Source organism: Trichoplax adhaerens, genomic scaffold (genome assembly GCF_000150275.1).
Source record: "Trichoplax adhaerens TRIADscaffold_5 genomic scaffold, whole genome shotgun sequence".
Taxonomy (NCBI): domain Eukaryota; kingdom Metazoa; phylum Placozoa; class Uniplacotomia; order Trichoplacea; family Trichoplacidae; genus Trichoplax; species Trichoplax adhaerens.
Window position 1 is genome coordinate 4,323,637 of NW_002060947.1, and position 24,996 is coordinate 4,348,632.

General features: G+C 33.5%; 4 protein-coding genes across 4 annotated transcripts; 3 read left to right on the forward strand and 1 right to left on the reverse strand.

The window, feature by feature from the left end:
* Positions 1-3,503: 3,503 nt before the first annotated feature.
* On the forward strand, positions 3,504-6,823 carry TRIADDRAFT_25002 (uncharacterized protein; the record flags this gene model as incomplete). The annotated part of the gene is made up of 11 exons (XM_002112452.1): positions 3,504-3,983; positions 4,057-4,194; positions 4,273-4,456; positions 4,529-4,666; positions 4,787-4,962; positions 5,042-5,189; positions 5,266-5,923; positions 6,069-6,246; positions 6,339-6,371; positions 6,452-6,586; positions 6,668-6,823. 11 exons carry the CDS (start codon positions 3,504-3,506, stop codon positions 6,821-6,823), a joined length of 2,424 nt encoding a protein of 807 aa, XP_002112488.1.
* A 1,524-nt stretch (positions 6,824-8,347) lies between these two features.
* TRIADDRAFT_26078 (uncharacterized protein) lies at positions 8,348-9,418 on the reverse strand (the record flags this gene model as incomplete). Its single annotated transcript, XM_002112896.1, has 4 exons — positions 8,348-8,653; positions 8,754-8,915; positions 9,016-9,059; positions 9,313-9,418. 4 exons carry the CDS (start codon positions 9,416-9,418, stop codon positions 8,348-8,350), a joined length of 618 nt encoding a protein of 205 aa, XP_002112932.1.
* Positions 9,419-11,200: 1,782 nt separating this feature from the next.
* TRIADDRAFT_56564 (uncharacterized protein) lies at positions 11,201-13,345 on the forward strand (the record flags this gene model as incomplete). Its single annotated transcript, XM_002112453.1, has 6 exons — positions 11,201-11,248; positions 11,679-11,749; positions 12,281-12,370; positions 12,491-12,568; positions 12,997-13,117; positions 13,250-13,345. The coding sequence occupies 6 exons, from the start codon at positions 11,201-11,203 to the stop codon at positions 13,343-13,345; spliced, it is 504 nt and encodes a 167-aa protein (XP_002112489.1).
* Positions 13,346-19,696: 6,351 nt separating this feature from the next.
* TRIADDRAFT_50321 (uncharacterized protein) lies at positions 19,697-23,420 on the forward strand (the record flags this gene model as incomplete). The annotated part of the gene is made up of 17 exons (XM_002112454.1): positions 19,697-19,772; positions 19,904-19,968; positions 20,494-20,570; positions 20,701-20,782; positions 20,858-20,926; positions 21,035-21,082; positions 21,188-21,260; positions 21,348-21,426; positions 21,541-21,615; positions 21,686-21,721; positions 21,805-21,918; positions 22,041-22,081; positions 22,152-22,339; positions 22,425-22,514; positions 22,722-22,841; positions 22,959-23,024; positions 23,358-23,420. The coding sequence occupies 17 exons, from the start codon at positions 19,697-19,699 to the stop codon at positions 23,418-23,420; spliced, it is 1,362 nt and encodes a 453-aa protein (XP_002112490.1).
* Positions 23,421-24,996: the final 1,576 nt, after the last annotated feature.

Consider the following 24,996-nt stretch of genomic DNA (forward strand, 5'->3'; position numbering starts at 1 on the left):
GTTGGTAGCCATGGTGTTCTCCTTTTGATATAAGTTACATGGTAATAGATCTCGGCATGCAGTAGTTGTTTATCACTTTCTACTAGGAATCTCTAGCCTTCTCCTACAGTACTGTACGCCTAGTAGGCAGGAATCTATATAATGTAATACAGTTGTTTCTCACCTTATCCAAGCTATCAATGTTATACATTGCTATATATTTGTCGATTTCAAAGTATGAAGCATTAAAATGTACATACAATATAGTAGAAAGTTTTAAGCATCAAGTGTAACGCTTAGCAGCAAATCAGTAGATACAGACATAGTAATAGTTACATGCCTCAACATACTGTACTGTGGATTGATTTGTATAATTGACAGTCAATAAATTGTAGAATTGTGCGCTAAAGTTTCTAACCGGTTAATAAAAGTTTCAACTCGATCGTCCTTGAACATTATAGTAATGTATCATATCGTTATATCAACTACAGAATAAGGTCTTTACCTTTTCAACGATATAGCACTATAATTATGATATTTCTGTGCTAGCAATATGTAACATTTATGATAGAATATTTTGATATAATTTTTTTTACAAGATTTAAAGCTGTCCCCATCCTTGGTAGGCTTTTGGATTAATTCTATGGTATGTACGCTGGTATAGTACTTCAATTTTCGAATCGTGTTCAATGTAGCTTTTATTTTGCAAAGCGTCAGATTGCTTCTGTAGTTGAAATAAATTTCATCTGCTAACAGTAGAATCACCTTTTACTTTTAAATCGTTTATGTAAATAGCTAGTATCAGTGATTAACATTGAATAATAGCATCCAAGCACCGTAAACATTTATTTTAAACTAATTATATTATTAGACCCTTTCGACTTGAAATCGAATTAACCAAAGTAGTAACATACATTCATTTATTGGGATTATTTACATCTATCCCCCGCATTATTAATTAATATCAATAAGTTTTAGCATATTACGAGTGATTCGAATTGAATACACATTAAATGCGTTTTGGATAAGATTGAGTTATCAAGTTTGAGATTGTATGTCATGTAAATTAGTACAGTTAAGCATTTCCAATCTTAGTAATAGCAAATACTTTTGAATGCTTAACCCTTTTAAGCCAAGCTACGTCTGATTAAATAATGTCTAGCTTCGTTTAGAACTAGAATTAATTTACAATTGCAGTATGGTAGTACATTAATTAGTTACGATATTACATTTCAACGTAATCTTTTTACATTAAGATCATATGAGAGCAAGAAAAAGTCGGTAATCGAAAACTATAGTGTATAGATGGTATTTCTTAAATCACACCGAGGGTAAATATTAGATGCTAAAAGCATGTAAAACCAATGTTTTTGTATATGTAACATTCGGAATAATGTGAACGTCAGTAATAGAGTTGTATTGTTTAAGAAAGAATACTTAGTAAGAGAACACAAGTCGATAATGAGCGCAAATACCATAGGTACAATGATGATTTGGTTTTGGAAATTTTTCCTGAGCTGCTTATGATACCGTATCGAGTTATTGGTGTTCTTTCATTCCTCTTGTAAATTGTTATGTAGTGAAAGGCTGAACGATCACAAGTAAAGTTTTGACTACTCCAAAATATCTACATACGTATAGCCATACTAATAGAATAATGTAGCCGAAATAATTAAACTAAACACATTTAATTGAGTTCATTAATTAATAAACAGATACAATGGAATGCTCAGTATGCAATAAAAAATACAAATTGGCCGAAATATATCCTAATAAGATATCACAAGTAGCAATGTGCAAGGTACGACTTTAATTTGATATGATGTTTTGTATTGACAGTGATAAACTTGATTTTTCCTTGTAAGGCATGCCATGATTTCTCTTATAACTCTGAATGTACGCTGGATGAAGATGGCCATTATGCACAATGTGCTTGGTGTGGAGCTAGAAACGAAATTTTACTATGTAGTAGTTGTAAAAATAGTTTCTGCACTACATGCATTAGACAAAATTTTGGTAGAAAAGTACTGGAAGTGATTCAAAATCTCAAATTTTGGAGATGCTTTGCTTGCGATGATCCGTTCATAAAAAGTTCGCAAGAAAATTATGAGGGAATGTGCTTCGGTAGTAATTCGATAAAGGAAAGCAGCGTCGTGAAAGGCAGGTGTTGTGGTAAACCGAGCGACAAGGACTTAATGGAATCCAAATCAATCGATACAGCTAGTTATGCTCTTGGATCTGACGATGCCAGTGACGTTTCTACTAATGTTAGTGTAGGGGAACATAACTTGGATAGTAACGTTAATGAGGCGGTTTCGAATGTTGACTCTTTGGCAGTGGATAGAAACCAAGAGTTAAATCGATATTTAGCAGAAGATATGATAGCGGCTGATCAAACATATGACAGACATAGCTGTGTTGACTTTGAAATTCATTTATCTTCTGATGATTGGAAGAATGCACTAGACATGCATCGAACTGAGAATATAAATACAATTAGCAGCCGACGCCTGAAATTAGGAACGATGCCAACATTTCCTTGTTTTCATATAGTGGCTGTTGGTTTAGAAGATTTAAATATCAAAAAATTAAAACTGCTTTACCCGACGTATAAGATTACAGTTGATCATGATCCTTTCTTATTGGAAGATAGAACCGAAGATAAGTCTTTAGATAGCGATTATGATAATCCTGATATACAGTCAATTCATGATAGTCAAAGCGAAAGTCAGGAGTCCTCATTTTTAAGCAAGATAGAAAGAAAATTACTAGGGAAACAACATCCAAAGAGTCGAAAACACCGTCTTAAATCGGACATTTCTGACATAAGTGATGGAAAATGTAATCATTCTAATGTAAAACGTATGAAATTAGAGTCTGGATCGTTGAATTCTGATGAAGATAATTATCCATCATCATCTCACGATATATCAGATAACGAATCAGATGAACCTATTTCGAGTTGTAATGAATTCGATGATGAACATATCGATAGTGAATGTAATCTCAGCGATAGTAATGAAGCAAGTAACAACTTTAGCGACGAATCAATTTCGGATTCTGATAGCACGGTGTTGAATATGGAAGACCTGATTGGTGATAGAAAAGCAAGAGTGCGTCGATCAGTCGAGAAAGACCTTACAGATGCTGATAGTATCACGAGCATTTCAACGGATACCGAAAGTAATGCTACCAAGGCTGTGCTAAAAAGCGCTTTGCAATATAGTCCTACTAAATCAGAATCTTCTAGGCATAAAGCAACTGTTAAAGACTGTGAGATAACTCACCATGATAAAAGGCAGGTCTCTGTATCGTCGGAACGTCGTCGCGATAACCCATCAAGCCACTGTTCTTTCCGAAATGCAGATTCAGTGTGTGATAATTCGGTATCATCGGAACGTCGTCGCGATGACCCATCAAGCCACTGTTCTTTCCGAAATGCAGATTCAGTGTGTGATAATTCGGTAAAGATATCTTCGACATTGACTTCTGTCAATGAGCCTGATAATCAGAGTGAACATGCAATGGAAATTATTGCTTCTAGTAAAGATAAAGAAAATACTCACCACACTAATAACGTCGAAGATCGTAAATCACCTCCAAATGCTACGCATGAAGATGATTCTCCTTCTACAGTATGTTTAAAAAAGAACTCTGCTGGTCGTAAGAAAATACGCCGGGTTCTTAACTATTTTGAGCTAGATCCGGAAACCCGAGCTGCGGCGAAGGAAGAAAAAAAAAGATTAGATCGCATTAAAGATCAGAAGCGTTCGAAAACTACTTCTTCTGCAACTAATAGTCAAGTAGATGACTTTATTTTAGAGAAACATGATAATAAAAAGATTGTTTACGTCCAATCATTCATTAGTAAGCATCTAAAAGCTCATCAGAAGGAAGGTATAAAATTTATGTGGACAAGCTGTATCGAGTCAGTTGATCGAATTGCTGAACCTGGATCTGGTTGTATAATTGCACATTCGATGGGCTTGGGTAAAACGTTACAGGTAGCTTCTAGCATTCGTATTGTTCCGGTTCATACTTTTAAACTTATTCTCAACTAATCACTGGTCTAAATAGGTTATCGCTTTCATCGATGCAGTATTGAACTATGGTAATGAAAGCATACAGAGCGTACTTGTAGTATGCCCTAAAAATGTTTTATTAAATTGGGCACTGGAGTTTAAAAAGTGGCTCAAGAGGGAAAATAGTTATAGTGTAAGTTATTACTAGAATTGTTAAAATATAAGAGAAATTATTAATTAATCTGAAAATATATGACCCTATATCTTGCAGGTACACACTTTTTCAGCTACCTTAAGCAGTACTAAGGACCGTTTGAGGCCTCTACGGCTCTGGAATGCTACGAAGGGTTTAATGATTATTAGTTATAATATGTATACGAGGTTGTTATCACCTGATAAATCTAATTTTGATCGCAGTTGTAATGATTTTCTTACACAAGTTCTGTTGGAACCTGGTGAGTAATGCTTACGCTTTACCTAATAACATTTATTTAACGTAACTTGGGTAAATTTTTCAATTATTGCAGGTCCGGACATTGTTATATGTGACGAAGGACATTTGCTTAAAAGTCAAAAAACTAAAACTTCTGAGATTTTAAATAGAATCAGGACGAAACGACGTATTATACTAACTGGGACACCTTTACAAAACAATTTAAGCGAATGTATATACTCCGTAAAAAGATCTTTTATTTACAAATGTGCAGATGTACTTTACTATATTTACATTTTTTCCTTTCCTGGATCTAGATCTTGACTTAACTTTTGAATTATTTTTGTACCAGATTATTATATGGTCAATTTTGTTAAGCCACGGTTACTTGGCTCGATGAGTGAATTCAAAAATAGGTTCATTAATCCAATTCGTAATGGACTACATGCGGATTCTACAAGGGATGATGTAAAATATATGAAGAAACGCACTTATGTATTGAATTTGAAAGTCAAGGCTTTTGTACAGGTTGCCGGTGTAATGTTTTGTATTAGGTTATATGTTGAAGAATTTCTTTATTAACTTAGCTCGTTATACATTTATGCAGAGATACGATTACGATGTGTTAGAGTCTGAGCTGCCTCCGAAACATGAATATGTTATTTATATTCGTATGTCGAGAAAACAATGTGAACTTTACAAATCTTACTTAGAAAAGTTTGCATCTGACGATCATCTACATTTTCGGACCTACTGTAAGTATTTTTCTCCCATCATCATTGTAACTATTTTCCTGCTATGAGGAATTTATAGATTTGGCTTTGTGTGTAGCTTTATTTGGTGATTTCTCGAACTTGACAAGCATTTGGACGTATCCTTGGAATTGGAAAAGAGATAATAATAATTCCATGACGGACATGGTTTCTGAAAACGATGAAGTCAGCACTGTTAGTGATGGAGGGTGCTCTACTACATGGAAAGATTCAAGTCTGGCTGAAGATTGTGACCATCTTCAAAATGATACCGGCATTATTGACGCTACGAGGCTTGATTTAGGTGATACGACCAAAGGAAATGAAAATGATTCAGCTAATACACGTGTAAATAGTGATGACGGAAGTAAAAAGGCTGTAACCGTGGATCAGTTAGTATTAAACACTACTATTAATTCAGCTAGTGATAAAGATGCAGTTGATAGACATAAAAAGCGCTGGCTGGAACAACTTGCGAAGGTTCCACAAGAAGATCTTATGACATATTGTAACAAAATGAAAGTCGTTGTGAAAATAATCGATCTGGCCTATAAATTACAAGAGAAAGTAATTATATTCAGCCATAGTCTATGTTGTCTGACATTGATTGAAGAAGTATTGAGAGAGAATTGTACACCTAGCTTGTCATATGAAGACTACTGCAGAATGGACGGAAGAACGTCTGCGGAACTACGTCAGCGTTATATTGATAAATTTAATAATAGCAATAGCTATCGGTAAGACCTGTGTACTTGTACTCTGTAATAAAGTATATTAGGTAATAAGATTAATTACATCATTTGTAGTTCTAAGAATTTTATTTGATCAAGGTGTTGATAATTTCTGCATAAATTAACTTTCTTAACTTTCTAATGTTTTTAGATGCAGAGTATTCCTAATTTCGACGCGTGCTGGTAGCTTAGGAATTAATTTGACTGCTGCTAGTAGAGTAGTTTTATTTGACGTTGGTTGGAATCCGTCTTATGATATGCAAGCGATTTTCCGTGCTTACCGATTTGGGCAAAAAAAAACGGTTTATGTTTATCGTCTTGTCGCAAAGGTATGACTGTAAAGTTGACATATAAAGTAATTGCATCGATATTTAAATGGGATGATATGCGTGCTTAGTCCTTCTTTACCCGAAACTGATAGGGTACAATGGAACAAAAAATCTATGAAAGACAGGTTGATGTTATTTCAGGAATACGTATAGAAATGCAATAAATCCAACCATGAACTATACATATGCCTCTTCATTGAATTAGGTTACGAAACAATCATTAGCTTACAGAGTTATTGACAAGCGTCAAATCGAGCGCCATTATACCATGTCAGAATTGCAGGAACTGTATGCCTTTACTCCTGAGCCGGATAATTTAAAAACTCCCTTAGTCCCACAGGTTTACGGAACTATATTCTTGTTCAAGTCTAGGGATGTAATGCGTAACGGTATTTGATATGGATCGTTTGTGTATAATTAGGATCAAATTCTTGCGGAAATTATACAGGATCTACATCCGAAAATCCTTTTAAGTTATCATGAACATGATTCTTTACTCAAGAATATAGAATCAGAAAAATTAACAGAAGATGAGCGGAAGGCTGCATGGGAAGAATATAAAGCAGACGAAACGTAATCTTTTGATTTGAGAATCAGTCATTGTTATCATTCTTCACGTGGCAAGATTAACTTAAAATTTTTTATTTTATTTATTTACAATTCTTAGGCGGCAGTTAAAGCAGCTGCAAGGAAACGATAATCCCATAGGTAATTCTAGTTATGTATGTTGAACCCGTTGTAGTTGGTATTATCATTACGAACGCAGCAGCTGAATTATAGGAAATAAGCTAGATTGATTGTTATGGATTATGCAATACTTTTATTTGCTTGCTGCTTTTTTATCTTAATTTGATTATAATAAAGCATGCTATGCATATTCTGTATTTATTGCAAAGTGGTATTCTGAATTTATGCGAAGCGAATGTAGAAAACTTATTCGATCTCATTATCTGCCTATTTTGGATTAGGACTCGAGCAGGCGCAAAACATGCTATCATTGAATACTAATGGAAGTTTTGGTAATAATCAAGAAATTGTAAATAGTACGACGGGCGAATTGCCGTCGCAATTGGATAATCGTAGTGAGATGTTACCATCAACTCACGCTCAGCTGAATTTCCCTGGATATCGATCTTCATTCGGTTACATGGCTTAGAACATGTAGATTGGTTGTTTATATAAATAAGATGTTACACGTTAAATAAAGTGTATTGTGAAGCATTGATAATTTTTCAATTATATTGTACGAGTATTTGTTTCTGGCCAAGTGGTAAGATTGGTAGAAGTTCGGCTGCTTTACTGTGGATAAATAGAAACGACTTCATTATAAAGCGTTCGACATTAGTGTATTATCTTCAAATTTTTATTTTACCTTTGAGATTAAAAGTAGAGCTATAAGAGATTTAGTCGTTCGCAGTTGCTATTAATACTAATTACAGTACAGTAGATATTCTGTTTTCGTATTGATATTCAGCTAGTTAATGTATGAAAATACTGAGTCTGTTATGTGTTTGCATATAAAGTTAAGTTTTCTTTGGTAACCCAGTATTATCTGTTATTGTTACAAACACAATTATAAATCTAACACTTTAAAGCGTTTTTTTATATGGAATAATGTTTGTGATATCAGTACTGTATGTTATGCTGACAATCCTGTATTACGGTCTAATATGTTAAGGAATGCAATAAATTTATTTTAGTAACTTAAAAAGCTATTCGCAAATGTAATTGTAGATAGTTTAAAGTTATATTATCAATTGATGAGATCGGTGCTTGCGAATGCCTTAGTCGTTACGGAAACATATATCTGTATAGTTTCGTGACATTTTGATTTATGTCAAATATAGTTGATTACAGACTTAACAGTAAATGAATCGACTTGATAACTACTTTGAAGAAATGTAAAATGACCACAGAAAATATTTGTATCATTTACCACTGGTGATACCATATTTATTTTCGGTAAGCGATGATACATTATAATTTATTCGAGCTATATGATAATTTCAAAGGGATGTTCTTGAATATCCTTTTGATCAAAACTTCACGTTTCTTTTCAAACTATATGCGGAATGGTAAATGTGTAATGTTCAAGAAAAAATCACTGATCATTTTGTTGCTGTTTCTTTTTTCGAGGCGATTTCAGCTTTCTAGCATTGCCCATTTTGCGCCAATCAGCTGCTAATCGTATATCTTGCTTTGTAACAGCACTAAAATCCAATTGCCTTAGATTAGGAAGGAGAGAAAGAACGTAATTCCTATATCCCTGTACGTCAACAATAGGGTTACCATGGAGTGCTATCGATTTCAGCTCAGTTAAAGATGCTAGTTTATCAATCTCTTCTATATCTTCGATTTTATTACCATGTAGATATAAAACTTTTATACATGGATAATTAAGCAAGACCTGTATATGTAGAGGAGCTGTTATTAGTTTAAATCTAAATTTTCAAACCGAATAAGTGTTTAAGTTGAGCTATAATTTAGGATGTAACAAAATACCGTACCTTGTCAATTTTTGTTATACTGTTGAAAGACAAATCTAGCCATGACAAACCATTTGGTTTATCCAGAAGTTTTTCTACTACTTCTGGAAAGCCGTCAAAGTTTTTAACATAATTATTGTTAATTCGTAAAGAGTTGGTATGGTGCTTGCCGGAAGAGCTTATCTAGCAATTTGGTGGCAATAGTCAGAGTTATTATATTACAGTAGACTAAGATATGAACAATATTTAGATTATGTAAATTCGAGTAACTTTAGCTTCATACTTTGTATTTGACTTTTCCAAGCCTGGGTTCTTCATTGCGGAGATCTGCAATATTGATTGGAAATTGTAATGCTTGGATGATAGTTTTACATTTTGTCTAAATAACTTAAAATTTACATTTCTTTCTAGCAATAGAGAAACCTTTGATAATTATATTATTTAGTGTGACAACATCAAGTAATATTTCTATTGGGACATTAAAGTATGCATTTCAGATCTCAAAGTATTAAGCATTAGCAACTTTCGATGAAAGATGCTTTAAGAGGAAATGACCATTGCAATAACAAGCAAGTATTACCAGAGAGCGTTTCGATGTGCTTGAAGGAGAAATCTAGTGGGGGCCCATTTTCAACATTACAATCAATGGCATGAACAATTTGGTGTCGGCGTGGACTGTTACTCATTTCGATATTTGTGCTTGTTAATGATACGAATTTTCCTATATGTAAAAATGAAATTGTGAAAGGCAAATATTGATCAGATTACTGTTGTAGTGATAATTTCGTGATTTCAATTTAATGATCGATATTTGTATCTATAAATTTGAGAGTAGTGATGAATTGTAAGTTATTGGTGTAAAATTAGTAAATAGTCAGAATACCTTTTCACTTGCAGCTGTTAGGGAATGCGTAGATTTGCTAGACGATTTATTTGATTACTAGAGTTTAGACAATAATAGATGTTGGTTTCTTCGTCCAATAATCATATCCTATTTCAATTGGGATTCATAGCCAATGTTAACGTTGTTGGTATTCCTTGAGGGATTATGAATTGCTTTACGCGTAGGTAAGAATATTAGGAAATACAGTGGAATATTGTGCTGCAATAATATATTATATCGATCAATTACATCTATCTGAAGAGGTAGTAACCAGTAACGTAACTAAGTATTAAGATATAAAATGGTTAACTTGGTATTTATCCATCTCTACGCCAATATATACTGTAGTCTTGCTAGCATTTGTGATGGCAAAGGATCGGGTGTTGTCATAGCGATAGTGTGTACCGTACAGTGTACAGTGTACAGTACCATGGACTACTCAATTATACTGTACGATGGCCCAGACGGCTCAGACAGTCAGACAGCCAAGACGGCAAAAATAGTTGTACAGTATACTTTGAACAATTGTATAATGTACAGTCCAGTCCACTTTTGCCAGTTCTACTGTACAATCTGATTATTTTCGATGTCTCCCCTTCGTTCAAAAATCAAAGTTGTATTCCGTTGAAATTCCAGTATAGTATTTATACTGTATATACCCGTAGAAGGATATCTCCGAAGATAGATTATCATGATAACATGAACGTACAGTATAGTACTGTACTGTACAGTTTTTTCTTACATTACACAGTACAGTACAGTACAGTACAGTATAACAGTACATGATGTACCGATGATTTAAAGTGTACTAATAGTACACAGTACAGTACAGTAGTCCTTGTCTGTACGCCCGTGCGTCTGTACTATTCTTTTAAGAACTACAGTACTGTACAGTGTACAGTGTACAGTACTGCCCTGTCCAGTACTGTAGCTACGAAAAGAGAAGTGCAGACATACAGACGTACAGACAAGGACTACTGTAGTACTGTATGTACTGTACTGTTAGTACAGTACACTTTAAGTCATCGGTATATCATATGACTGTTTCGTCACTCTTCTATCTTTCGGCAGTTGCCGATTTCGTCAGCGACTTCTATTTTCTCTCTATCAACTGTTGACTATATTATACTATTATATTATTCAGAGTAAAATAAAAATACTGAAGGTGAACTGTAGAAAGCAAGTGCTTAGTACTTTAATAGAGACGATTTCGTCATGCTTCCGACGGTACAGTACTGAGTACTGGAATCTACAGTACAGTACCTACTATACGTACAGTACAGTACCCGATCCAGTACAGTACAGTATTATACTGCATGAAAGAATAAAATGGACTCAGAGTCATGACAGTACGGTACTGTAGTCCGGTATACTGTACACTGTACAGTACTGTACTGTATATTGCTTCAGCCGCACACCACGCAGGAGCAGGTCGTCGGCAGTTCTCACTTGCAAGTTAGATGATTTTTGAATAGTAATCCTGACCGAAATCAGCTTCTAGGTGATCATCCAAACGGTCCATTGATCATCGGTTTTATACATCAATTGATTCTATATCTTTGCTGTAGAATTAATCACAAGCAGCATGGGCTGCTGTTTCTCCAACTCCTCTGATGAACGTTTCGATGTTCAGGTAACATGAGAAAGTGTCGAGTGTAGACGCGTCTAGATGACAGTGCTCTTCACATGCAGAAAAGAGTCATTTCCCATTGGAATATAAATTCACTTTATTCCAATGATGGAATGACTACGCTTATGATACTACTGTACACTCCAATAATGCTTCCAATCGAGTCATAAGTAATGGATAAAAATGCTCTTGAAGCGACGATATACAATGCGTCTCTTTTCAATATTGTACAAGCACTATCTTGAGTTCAAAAAGTCATTTTTGCCGCCTGTTGTATCTTGATTGTTTGTCTGATCGTCAGCGTATGATAGAATTCGTATATGTTGAACAATGTATTGGTTGCGTTGCTTGTTTAGTAAGAATAGTACTTATAATGTCTAAACTCTGTTAATGACATAATTAAATCGAGTAACCAAACGGTGTGATATTTTAGAATCCGATTATTAATGAGAGAACGCCTTTAATGGTGGATTCATCGGCAGTTCCATCACGTCCTGTATTTAGGTAAGTCACTACGAAACCTGATCATGGCTGGCATTTTCAAACTGTTAAACCTATATTTACGCGTATATCGTCAATAGAATAAAAGTAGCTAAATCAACTTCGTAAAATAGCTCTATTTTACTCGGTAGATAGTCAATGATTTGCAAATGTTTTTCATTAGCAAATTACCTAGCTTAGGTTTTGCACCGACTTTCAAATATTACCCAAAGTCTTACCTTTGTCGCAATGTTGTGCAGCATAAAGACTTTAGTCAGCCTATGAAACAGTGGACTTCATTACTCCGCACAGAGGACGATATAAGCTACAATAGTAGTAAACCTTTTATGTACTGTACTATATTTATATGACATCAATGTATCAATCTAGATATCGAGAGAAAGTTGTTCTAATTGATATAGTTTTCTATTTGATTGGAGAAAAATTCTTTTTTAGGCTGTAAATTACTTAGTATTGATAAGGTTCAATGTTGCCACCTATAAACATGAAATAATATTTACCTTAACAATAATAGAAATAACTTATGTTCAATAGTAATGACTTTGCGCCCAACGAATCTTTAACGTCGCCCAAAGAGAATGACGAAAAGGGTGCTGTAAATAAAATATTACATGAAGTTTCACGGTATGCAATGATTTACATACTACGTGGTATAAATTGAATCGATGCTATATCTTAAATTCTATGCTTTCTTGTGTGCTGGTATAAATTGAATCGATAAAATAACCCTATAATTATTTCTAGAAATGTGATAGATATCGCAAATATGGAATCAGGAGGTATCGAGCAGATAAAATATTCAGAACGGGAGAAAGTATATAGGTAGGAATTTAATTATTCAATTAGATTTACAGTACCATTTGCTAGGACAAAATTTATAGTTGCTTCCTTTAGCTACTGTAGATGAAAGATATCATGATTTGCAATATAGCTTCATGTTTGCGAGATTTGATAGCGTGCATCATGTATATCAGTTATATGGTCTTACAATTGATTAGAATACATGATAATAGCTTCGAGCAGTTAACTATACTAGAATTAATTTCCTTTGGTATCTTTAGGTTGATTTACTTACAGCTAATTCATGATATGAATGTCAATTAATTTGTATTTGCGTATATTGTATGACAGTGACTTTACTGTGCCATTTAATATGTCATAGCAGTTGTAATCGACAATCTACCTCTTTGTGATTGAGTTATCACAGTAACGATAAGTAATTTCTTGTCTTCCTACATTTTTAAACTTAGCTCAAAAGTAGCGGTGCTTGCTATCAAGCCAACTAGCAGTGCTAGAAATGATATTTTAAGTATTGATAGTGTATCTGTGGTCAACGTGCTAAGCGAAAAAACTACTAATGATAGAAAAATGGTGAGTAGCCAAATTACTTGAGCTAACAACGAGTCAACATGTATTAAGATTCTTATTGCTTGATGTTGCCAAGTTCTGCTTTGGCTATCATGGTATTTATTCATACTGATAGGTTTCATTTCACCTTATTAGATTACCGATAATATAAAGCAAGTAGCTTCGGCCTTTTCTTCGATGGGAATTAAAAGTACTAAGCCATTAGTTGTACAATTTGACTCAGTTCCTTAGCTATATTAAGAACGCAAAGTTATTAAATAAAGATTATCATAACTACCGTATCTATCGATATCGATGTGAAATGAAACTGGAATTAATATTATACCATTCCTATCGGTGACATTTTCGTTGCGTATTTCGGTGGCGTAAATTGACTGTTGGGTAAAATTGCAAAGTCAACGTTATAGCTAAATGGATTCCATCCTGTGATTAACCATAAATTGACTGTATTTAAAAAATATTACTCTTGTGAATGTAAAGGAGGCGTTCAATATAGGATATTCATTTATCAATTTTCCTGTCTGAAGAATGGCCGACAACACGTTGTAAAATTTAATTATCTTAAATGCATGCTATGTACAGATTAACAATTTCGTTTGTAACGAATCTACATAATATGTACATTTTCTTTTTATTATTAACATCATTAGAGATATAATATTATCAAGACTGATCTAGATAGTGATTATCATCGTAGTAAAATTTTCATGATTGATTGTCCTTAACCTATTGCTTGATATGCTCACTACAAATAGTATACTATGATAATAGCGTGATTGCTACAATATCTAGCTTTCATATACGAAAATTAGCTGTAAACGTAGGCATTTAACAAGTTTTAGATCAATTATTCATCAATTCTATATATTTATTTTGTTTCAATAACGAGATTGTAAACCTACTATTAAATATAGCTAACGAGAAAATATATATTCAAGATAGGAGCTCTTTGAAAACTATTTTCTTGCGGTTCATTTTGCCGTATTGAAATTTAAAAGAAATAAAATTATCATTGAACTTTCGTTTATTTTGCCTTACGTATATTTTAGTCACTACAGGTATTTTGAACTCATAGAGTAAAATAACGTCAACCTACTGTATAGGAGGGCATTTACTGTCTTGTTATTAATGTATTGTAAATCTCTTATTGAACTTTTGTTTATTTTGCCTTACGTATATTTTAGTCACTACAGGTATTTTGAACACATAGAGTAAAATAAGGTCAACCTACTGTGTATAGTAGGGCATTTACTGTCTTGTAAATCTCTTATTGAACTTTCGTTTATTTTAGTTAATACAGGTATTTTGAACTCATAGAGTAAAATAAGGTTAACCTACTGTATAAAAGAGCATTTACTGTCTTGTAAATCTCACGTATCATGCAGTCGTGTTTTCTAGTCAATAAATAGTTTTATGTATTATATACGTATTCCGGTAGGCTAGCTTTTAATCCTATGAAATAGGATGACTGTATTCTCGATCACGGTTGTAATTCTTGAATAGAATTCTTTCAAGAAGTCGTATCTGATTGAACTACAGACTTCCTTGGAATTAGTGATATTTGTCTATGGATGTGTTTCAAGTGCAGCTAAAGACTATCATGTCCGATAATAAAAATTAACCGAGTATCATTTATATAGAGTTAAATACATACTTGTGCTCGTATGCGACAAGATAAACGTAACTATTCAAGTGTGCTGCACTTTTGTTTGTTTCTAGTGTGAATGTTAGTTACTGGTATACTCGTATATTCACCGATTATAATCATATACGTATGTTGCGTTACTATGAATTAACTGTCACAATATAACTCCAAGAATTCATGTACACTTTTACAGTATGCGTATTATCCAATACAGTATAAGAACATTTAGGTAGAACTTTTTAGAATACTTTATATAATTTGTACTCGCTGAATTACAATTAAACTAGCCTATGAACTGTAAATATCTGAGCTTCGATTGTATTAATACTGTATGCTAAGATTTTCGTATTTTTGTTGTTTTATAGGCAGCAATATACTCGTATCCTTCTTGGTAACGAGGACTTTGGATTTTTTCTTTTTATCTTGTATAGAAAATTTTAGTGGAAAGTTTATTTTCCAAGACGTCATTATAGTGTAGAAATAAATAAATGTTAACATTTTTCAGTGGTGATACCAAGTAAAATTCTGTATAAGGATTCGATGGCATACGCATATATGGGAATACTGTAAGAGTAATCTTGAACAAGTATACAACACTAGACCGTAGAGTTGCAAGGACCACAGTATTACCGTTGCGTATCTAATAAGGTATTTTACAGTTATTCGCAGTTAAGGTCGAAGATATAGAAAGACGAGATCATTACATGGCAAATTTACCGATAGCATTCCATGTCTACAATATACGTACAGTAACGGTACAATGGCAATTATACAAACTGTCTATGTTAGTATTGTACATTCGAATAGTTGTATAGTCAGTGTACGTAACCAAATTTGAACAAGTGTAAAAATGCTGGCAGTCTGGCCAATTTGGAATTTCGTATGTCTTGATATTAGCGTTCACTAAAGCCAACAGTCAGATTGAATAAAACGATGGTAAAGGAATCCGTTTGTTTGGACAACGATTGACTCGATATCTTCCAGATCCACTTGACCAAAACGATCCACAGAAACAACTACTAGTTAGCGCGCATCAAAAACGATCACTATAAAGTTGAGGCAAGATTAATAGGAAAATGATTGCATTGCTCTGGACAGCGTTTGGGAATATACTATGAATAATGATAAAAGCACTAGAGTATAGCATGATTTTAGCTCAACTTACTTCTTTTGGTTCTTTTCTTATACAATATACGACAACCGCACTCACGACAACGAATTGGATCACGAGGTTTTATATCATTTTCCATTCGACAATCTAGATCATTTCAGATATGTAGCCATACGTGGTAGAAGAATAAAAGAAGTTGATGATTACGCAGGTGAAGTATCGTAGGCAAAATCATGCACTTTATTGAAGCTGATAATCATTTTATACACACAAAACAGCAGTAAAGCCTACAAAAGTAGCCTAGATCAATGTGATCTCTTTGGTCTAACAATACGAATAACGTATCAGAGTAGCGGTTGGCATGGCGATATTTTAGCCTTAACGTATTTCACTTGGCATGGCAAGATTGCATTACTCGTATAATCCATTCCGATTGCAATCAACAGTCAATGCCAAGATTTTAACAAACTCTTTGCTATCATAGTACTTGATATTGCTCTATCCGTCAGCATACCTCCACAAATATACTTGATAGAAATTTTGTTGGCATTAGCTGTAGAAGGCTGCGTGGATGTGGACGTACTTGCTGTTTGTTCGGTAGCTTCCATGTTGCATGCCGTCTATCTTTTTCAGCCTCGGACTTTAGTACAAGGATTATAGTAAGAAGAGATACAGTTGACTCCACATTGTCGCCACTGCAGTGCACAGTATAGTACTGTGTGTACAATGTACAGTACTACATAGCGTACTGTACACTCTGCACTGTACAGTACTGTACTGGATGTGGACCAGACTACCTGTACAGTACTGTACAGTGTATGTTACAGTAAGGAAAACGACTTCAGAAGCGCTGTCATTACTGTGTCGAGTACAGTATATCCCATTTCCTTCCTTTCTTGTTTTGCTGGAAAAAATGAGCAGGGACAGGAGCTGCTGACGGACAAAACGTCGTCTTTTATTAACTTGAGCGTAAAGTACAATACTACGGTGGCCCAGAAGGCTCAAACTACCTAAAAATAGCGTCCAAAATAATAATAAAATAATGAAAAGGAGAGTGGTACAGTATAGTACAGTAGCCATCTCCTGTGTCAGGCTGTGTGACCTGTACTGCTTACGTCACCAGTACAGTACTGTACTGTACACAGTGTACAGTCTTATTACCGTAAAATGCAATTTAGTACAGTAGGAGGCGATACGATCCTTTGCCTATTACTGTATATGGATTAGTATAACATTCATGTATCATCTATGATACATTGGCACATAACAGGTTCAAATTTTTGCATCACATCGTACAAAATGGATCGCAAATGCATGGTTTAAATATATCTTTATATCTGTATAGGAATGTGGATAGCCATTGGTCTTTTTTAAGCGTTTTACTTGTAGTTTTGACTATTCAAAGAAAAGAATAGTGTACAGTACAATAAGTATACAGTACTGTACACTGTACTGTACAGTACTGTACAGTACAGTACAGTACAGTGAGTGTACAGTGTACAGTGTACAGTATGACCTCGTCATGATGTACTGTACTGTGGATGCAGCGCTGCAAACTGAAAGCGTCCAAGACAAAAGGCTGATTTGACCTACTGTACTGTACTGTACGGTACACTGTGGAAACTATACTATTCACTATGCAGCCTTTTCAAGTTGACTCTCTCAAACGAGCGTGGTGGCAATTAAAAACCAACGAGTGCCACGAAGTCGTAGTATTGCCTGGAAAGAAGAAGAAAGGGTAAGGTAGCCATAACGCTGTTGGCTTGTAGAATGTTCAATGGATTCTTAGCCAGTGAAGGATGTGTTGCAAGCTTTTCACCTTAAAGTTTATTTTTTCTTTAATTCTTTTTCATGAAATTGGCGCATAGCATTTCTACCATTTCACTCAAGTCTACCATTTCCCTTTTTCATATTGGACAGCAATATGAACACGTGTTCGTATGCAATCTGCCTTTTGGTGCTATTGACGACTACCATAGTCTACTGTGATGAAGCATCATCACTGGAAGAGGAAATGGAGGAATCAATGCCAGTATCCAAGGTAGTGTTGTGCCGTATCGATTTGGACATGGTTTATCATTCATTTTTTTACACTTCGATCATCATGACTGTCTAATATGGATGAACTTTCTACTCTCCTTGTCATATTACTACTGTACAATACTGTAGTTGAATGGATCAAGTGAATGTTGTTGTAATAGACGTACTGTACAGTATTGCTAGTCATTGCTATGACTTTGAATGTTTTAATGGACTCAATGCTAGTCATAACTGCTGTTGGAGAGTCATGTTGGAAATAACCTAATGATCAATCATTGGATTATTATGGACTTTAGAAGCCTTACCAAGTGCCCATTTTAACTGATTATGATGTCTACTTATATGAAGCATTCCAGTCTGACGAGAGATATCGCAAAAGGTTAGACTAAAAATAAGCCTACAGTACACTGTAAGTTTCAAATTCCATTGCAATCTTGGTACTTGACGGGTAGTTCATGATGAGAGAGGGTAGCATAAAACTTCGCTTGATACGTATATCTATCTACAGTATGGATGAGCAGTACTCTACCTTGATCGATGCTTGTTTGCTTTTGATTCTCAACATGCGACAATGAAATAGGCCATTTTAATTTCAATTGACTAGTTTATGATATCAACACTGCGGTAAGCAGTAAAAAGCGAGTCGAGATTGAGGAACATATCAAGTCATGCATCATTTACTATTGTAAATTGTATATTGCTTTATCTTTCATAATCGATATTGACAGTAAATGTCTGTTGCATCAATGAATAGAATTCAAAATTTCGACGTTGGTAACATCTGTATCATTGTATTTACAGCTTCTGTATACTATCGGGCTTAGCAGTAACTTAAAATGGCCTAGTTGACTCAGCATACAGCTACCATCATCATTCTATTCATTAATTATATGTATGTACTTTATCATCGATTTCTAGTAGTAATGATTTCATCTACATTTTACTCAATACTATATGATATACGCATAGACACTCGATGTAGACGGTACACCATACTGTATGTAAATTGATATCGTTAAAATTGAACAATACACGTTTAATTAACTGCACATTATTGTTTTTCATAATAATTAATTTATTAATTAGTGGTATATACTCTATATTCGAAAAATAATTCAATTGGATAGAATCAATACATACTATCAAAGACAGTGAAATAGAAAAGATATTGTGATAAATTGACAGTGTACAGTTCTTATACACACATATTTATTTATAAGGTGAAAATTATTGGACAATAAAATAAATAAACTCGATATGTATCATCCTTTGACTTTGAAATGATAGGTGATCAGTTTGTATGTCCTCGGTAAATGGAGGTAGTAACTTACAACTTACATTATATGTTATACACCTACACAGGTAATGATGTTGTGTTGGCTATCAATTTATAGTCATAGTGGAATAGGATTTATATACGACATTGCTATCTTGAATTCCATAAGCATTCTATTGGATGCATTGCAATACTCTGATAATCTTAGTAGTAGCTTACGAGGATTCGAGTTCACTATGCTCACAAAGTAGGATTCTAAACTTGGTAATAGCTAATACGGATGAAATAAAGATTGCTAGATGAGTTAGCATTTCAATCTTGATTATAGCTTATTATTTGATTATAATGGATAAGTTAGTATTTTTGTTCTATCCATAGCCTATACTGTATTACGATTGACCATAGTCAATGTCTAACAATCGAAGCATATTATGTGTTTTCTGCTATTGTTCATACAGATAACTACACCTATTGAAATAGGAAAGATTGGCTAAGTAACTGTATGTATTCATGATTAATTTATACAGATGGATTGTATCGGAGGCTAAGAAAGATGGCGCTGATGCTGATATTGCTAAATATGATGGTAATCTTTCGTGTCATCGAACTTTATTGTAGACGTATTCTGACGCACTTTATGCTATTAAGAAATAAGCAAGTAGAATTAATCATGCATAAAACTGGAGTTATATGAATCCTTCTTGTGGTGTTATTTAGGTCAATGGGAAGTTGAAGGTACTAAGAAATTAATTAACCGTGGTGATTTGGGATTAGTTATGAAGGTATACATTTCTTTTAACTACACGTTGATAGCCCTTATAGTAATACTATAAATCTCCATCTGCTTGAAAATTGCGACAATAATGCTTGGTACTAAAGATATACTATCTTACTTCTACTATCATCTACAGTGTAGTTTTGTTATATTGGATTACCAATTATTAGAATGCAAATTTTAATGTAGAGTATATTAGATACTATGTGAAACGTTACTGACGTAAAAAATGTGACTAAGCCGTATCCGCCATAAATTATGGAGTCAAACTGCTCAGTTTGACGTAGTTATTGCAATACACTTGGAGTACATGTTACGCGCTCATTGAATTAGAGTAATCTTCATTCTAATTAGCGTGCTACAGTATTGTATATAATTGATGTCGGCTTAAATATTGATTGATTGATATTAATTACACTAGCTATGGTGGTTAAAGCTAATTATTGTCTCTAGCTAAATTACAACCTTTTGCTTAGATGGGACAGTTAGTGATTTCACTCTTTGATATTCTGCATTTTTTATGGAAATATAGTCAAGAGCAAAGCACTCTGCTATTTCAACGATGTTGGATCAACCATTCGTTTTCGACACCAAACCATTTATCGTTCAGTAAGAATGTTGATCATAATAATTTTTGAAAGTATCGTAGATATAATATTGCAATTATAGTTTTCCCTAATGCTACAGTACAACAGCAAATGTAACAAATATTGCTACATACGTTATCTAAAATGATTAGATATGAAGTCCAGTTTCAAGATTTTCAAGAATGTGGCGGTGCTTACATCAAATTATTATCGGCATCTGACAAGCTTAAATTGGTTAGATTATAGATTGATATTTTTGACCAATACGATAGCATTTATTTTGTACTTATTTAATATCTAATATTTTAGGAAGAATTACATGATAAAACTCCCTATACAATTATGTTTGGTCCTGATAAATGTGGTGAAGAAAAAAAGGTAGCCTGACAATATAATTTATCGTACATGATGCAATTTTACGTTTTAAAAAAAATTTTACCAAGGGAAATGAATATATCTTTAATATATATTATATTTTATTATTAGCTGCATTTCATATTTCGTCATCAAAATCCTGTAACAAATGAATTCGAGGTCAGTTGTGGCTTTAGTCTTATTAGAATAATTTAAATCTACTATTTAAGGCAAATTGATTACATATCTACACAATATTTATCGCATTCTGTATGTAATAATAAGGAAAAACATGCCAAAAAACCAGATGTGGATATTGGCAAATTTTTCGATGATAAAACACATCTGTACAAACTCGGTTCGTACCCTTAACAGTTCTTTAGATGTTGATGGGATGATTTATAAAGATTAATTATTAAGTTTTAATTCTTATTTTAATAAATAGCAATCTTTCCTGACAATACCTTTAAGATCTTTGTTGATGGGGAGTTGGTCAATTCGGGTAGTTTGCTAGAAGATTTTCAGTAAGTCGTAAAGTATAGCTTATTTTGATTTGTATTCAGTTACTAATTTGTATCCATCATGGTATACAACTTATTATCTGATTCACTAACTGATTTATTAACTCTATCTTATAGACCTCCTGTGAATCCTCCAGAGGAAATTGATGATCCTGATGATAAGAAGCCAGACGAGTGGGATGACCGGGAAAAGTATGTATACTGTATTGTGTTTGATAACATTGAAAATCAATTTATTATAACTATCTTGAAATTTTTTTAGAATTGACGATTCGGATGCTCGAAAGCCTGATGATTGGTATTTTGCTAAATGCTATTTTCAAATTTACAAGAAATAATTAATATACAAACGCTTCATCGATGGTTGCTACATATGTATAGGGATGAAGATGAACCTATGGAAATTCCTGATCCGGCTGCTGTAAAACCCGAGTCGTGGTTAGATGATGAACAACAATATATTGCTGATCCAACTGCTAAGAAACCCGATGACTGGTATATTGAATAGATTGATTGCTTTATCACTGAAGTGTATTACTTCCATCAAGATAGTCTTTTAGTGACCTTTGCAGGTAGTACAGTATGCTAAATTATCTACTTGATGAAATATCTTATAGGGATGCAGAAATGGATGGAGAATGGGAACCGCCTTTAATAGGTAGAAAAAGTTGACAATCAATAGGTCTTTCTACTGTAAGCTTTTATTTATTATTCTAATTTTGTTATAGATAATCCTAAATGCAAAGAAAGTGGATGTGGAGAATGGAAGCCTCCTAAAATTCATAATCCTAAGTTTAAAGGTAAATGGATCGCACCAAAGATTGAAAATCCTAACTATCAAGGTGAATGGAAACCGAAGAAGATCAAAAATCCGAACTACTTTAATGATGAACATCCTTTTACAATGACTAGTATTGTAAGTTTAATTAATCGATCATTATATGAAATGTGTGTGCAAATTATCCGATTTTATCAGCTCTAATTTATACCAAAATTATTAGGCTGCACTTGGCTTTGAAATATGGTCAATTAGCCCAGATATTTGTTTCGATAATATTCTAATCACGTCTGACGAAGCAGCAGCTGAGAAAGTTGCTGTCGAAACGTATGTAAAGATGGATTATTGACTTTTGAAGCTACTACACTGAATTAAAATATTACTCTTTCAGCTGGCAAACGAAAAATCAACATGAGAACTCTGTTAGTTCAGTAAGATTTAACAGCTTCATTTATGAAAACGAAATTATGATAGTGATTTTAATTAATGTACGTTTGATAATATTTAACCTAATACCTAGGGATCCTTCTTATCCCGATTTGCTGAAGCTGCTGAAGAGAAACCTTGGCTGTGGGTTGTGTACGGTATAGGTCTCACTGTTCCATTTGCCATTCTTGGATATCTTTGCTTTCCTAAGAAGGTCTGCTAAATATTTCGCAACTTTTTTATCAAGGATCAATTATATGCATTCGCCAGTATTAAACTAAGCATAAGTCAAGGATGATTAATAATAGATGATTCAATTTTTAAATAACAGCGTGACGAAGCTGCGGAAAGAAAACGAACTGATGCGCCATCTCCTGATGATCCACAAAGTAGCAGAGTAAGAATAATTTTTTTACCGATGGTTTATAACTACAATTATTACATATTAATTTAATTTAATATTCGAATAGCAGGAAGAACGAAGAAATGAGAATGAATCTACCGAAGAACAGGTAATTATTACTCTGTAGAGGTTATTCTATATAATTTCTTGACGTTATTCTCGATATATGTTGTCCAGCCTTCTCAAGCCGCAACTGGTGGAAGTGATGCAGGTGGCACAGAAAGCGTAAGTGAGGGTACTGCGGCCGCATCAGAGGTAACTGTAATGTACTTAATCGTTTTCACACATCACATTTTTTTAATATTATTGTTATGTAATGATCGATAGAGAGATAAGGAGGAAGAAGAATCAAAAGAAACGGAGAAGAAGAAAGTACCGGAACGAAAGTAATGGAATTAAAATATTGAACTGTTTATGCAGTAGTTACTATAAGTATTTGCATTCACGATAATACTATTGATTACATTTTATAATTATTTTCCTTTGATTATATAATTATAGATCTTCGCCACGTAGACGGAAAAAAACGCCAAAAGACTAAATTTTATTGAAACGTTTAGTTTAAAGACGTTACAGCCATATTTATCATGTTATACATCTATTTAGTTCAGCTTTTAATAAATTTGTTATTTTGCGTTTACCCTTTTTCAAAGTGTTTGCATTGGCCTTTTAGTTGGAATAATTATGATGAGTACAATTTTACCATGTCTTTAAATTTTACGTTAGCAGATATAAAGTAGTTACCCAATTGTAGATTTACAGTGATAAATTCCTAAAATTATCGCTGTTATAAAGTTATCGTCAATTACTGAATTTTGCGAATATTGAGCGTCACAGTAAAGTCATTGTTTGATATAATATACGTACTTATCTTATGTTAAATGTTTACGATAAGGCTATTAACTAGTTATTTACTTAGATATTCGTTTTATTTCTAATACCTATCTTATCCGTTGCTAAGCTCGAGCTTTCGGTTAAAATTATATATCAAGGCTTGCGTTATATAATAAATAAATAAATTGAATTGTTTGTTAATACAGTAGATTGTGATGGCACGAACAGTACGGTAATTAGCTTCTTGGCAATGAATGAAATTGTTCATTTGTAGATTGATCATAATTATTTATAGCTGCCCTAAGTAATTAAGATGATGAGCATTTCCCATTTTTACTTAAATTGATTTGTACAAATAATAAAATTAATTAACATACTATGTTTGATAAATAGTTTACATCATTGCTAGACTAGCATAATTTACAACACTGTGTAACCGCATGCATCATAGTTCTTAAGGTACCTGTACGTTGAGCACCAATATACAGCATTGTGCCCGTGGTGAATTCACCTAGCAAAGCTACGATTTTAAATATTTTCTTCGATTATAATTAGTAGTAATTCCAAAACTAAATTATATCTATGTAAGTGCAAAATTAACGAATCTCGTAAACTGCTGTAGAAACAAGATTAATATATACTTTTACTTCAACTGAAAATGATGATATTTCGATCAAGATCGCATCAGATCGATGCAAAAATACTGTTGATTTGTTATCATAAATATATAATATATATTATCAACTTTTCGCTAGAAGTGATGTCACCCTGGCATTTCTTACAATGTAATCATCTATTAGAAATTACTGATATAAAACCATTAAGACACAAAGTAAATTAAATTTAACTGTTTAATAACAAGATTTTAGCAGCCGTATCTACCATCACTAACAAGGTTTAATTCGAATCCCATTTATTTATTCCAGTAGCTAAGTCGAAAGCTTTACATGTTTCATATGCATTTGCTCAGGTAGGACAGAGCTCAAATCATATGGGCATATGACACTTCGTTTTCTACATGATTCATCTCAAATGCAAGAACAAATAATTGCCCTATGATCGAAATTAGTAAAATCAAGCTATCAATTATATTTACTGTACAATAAGTTGCTACCAGTAAAGTAGTCAATAC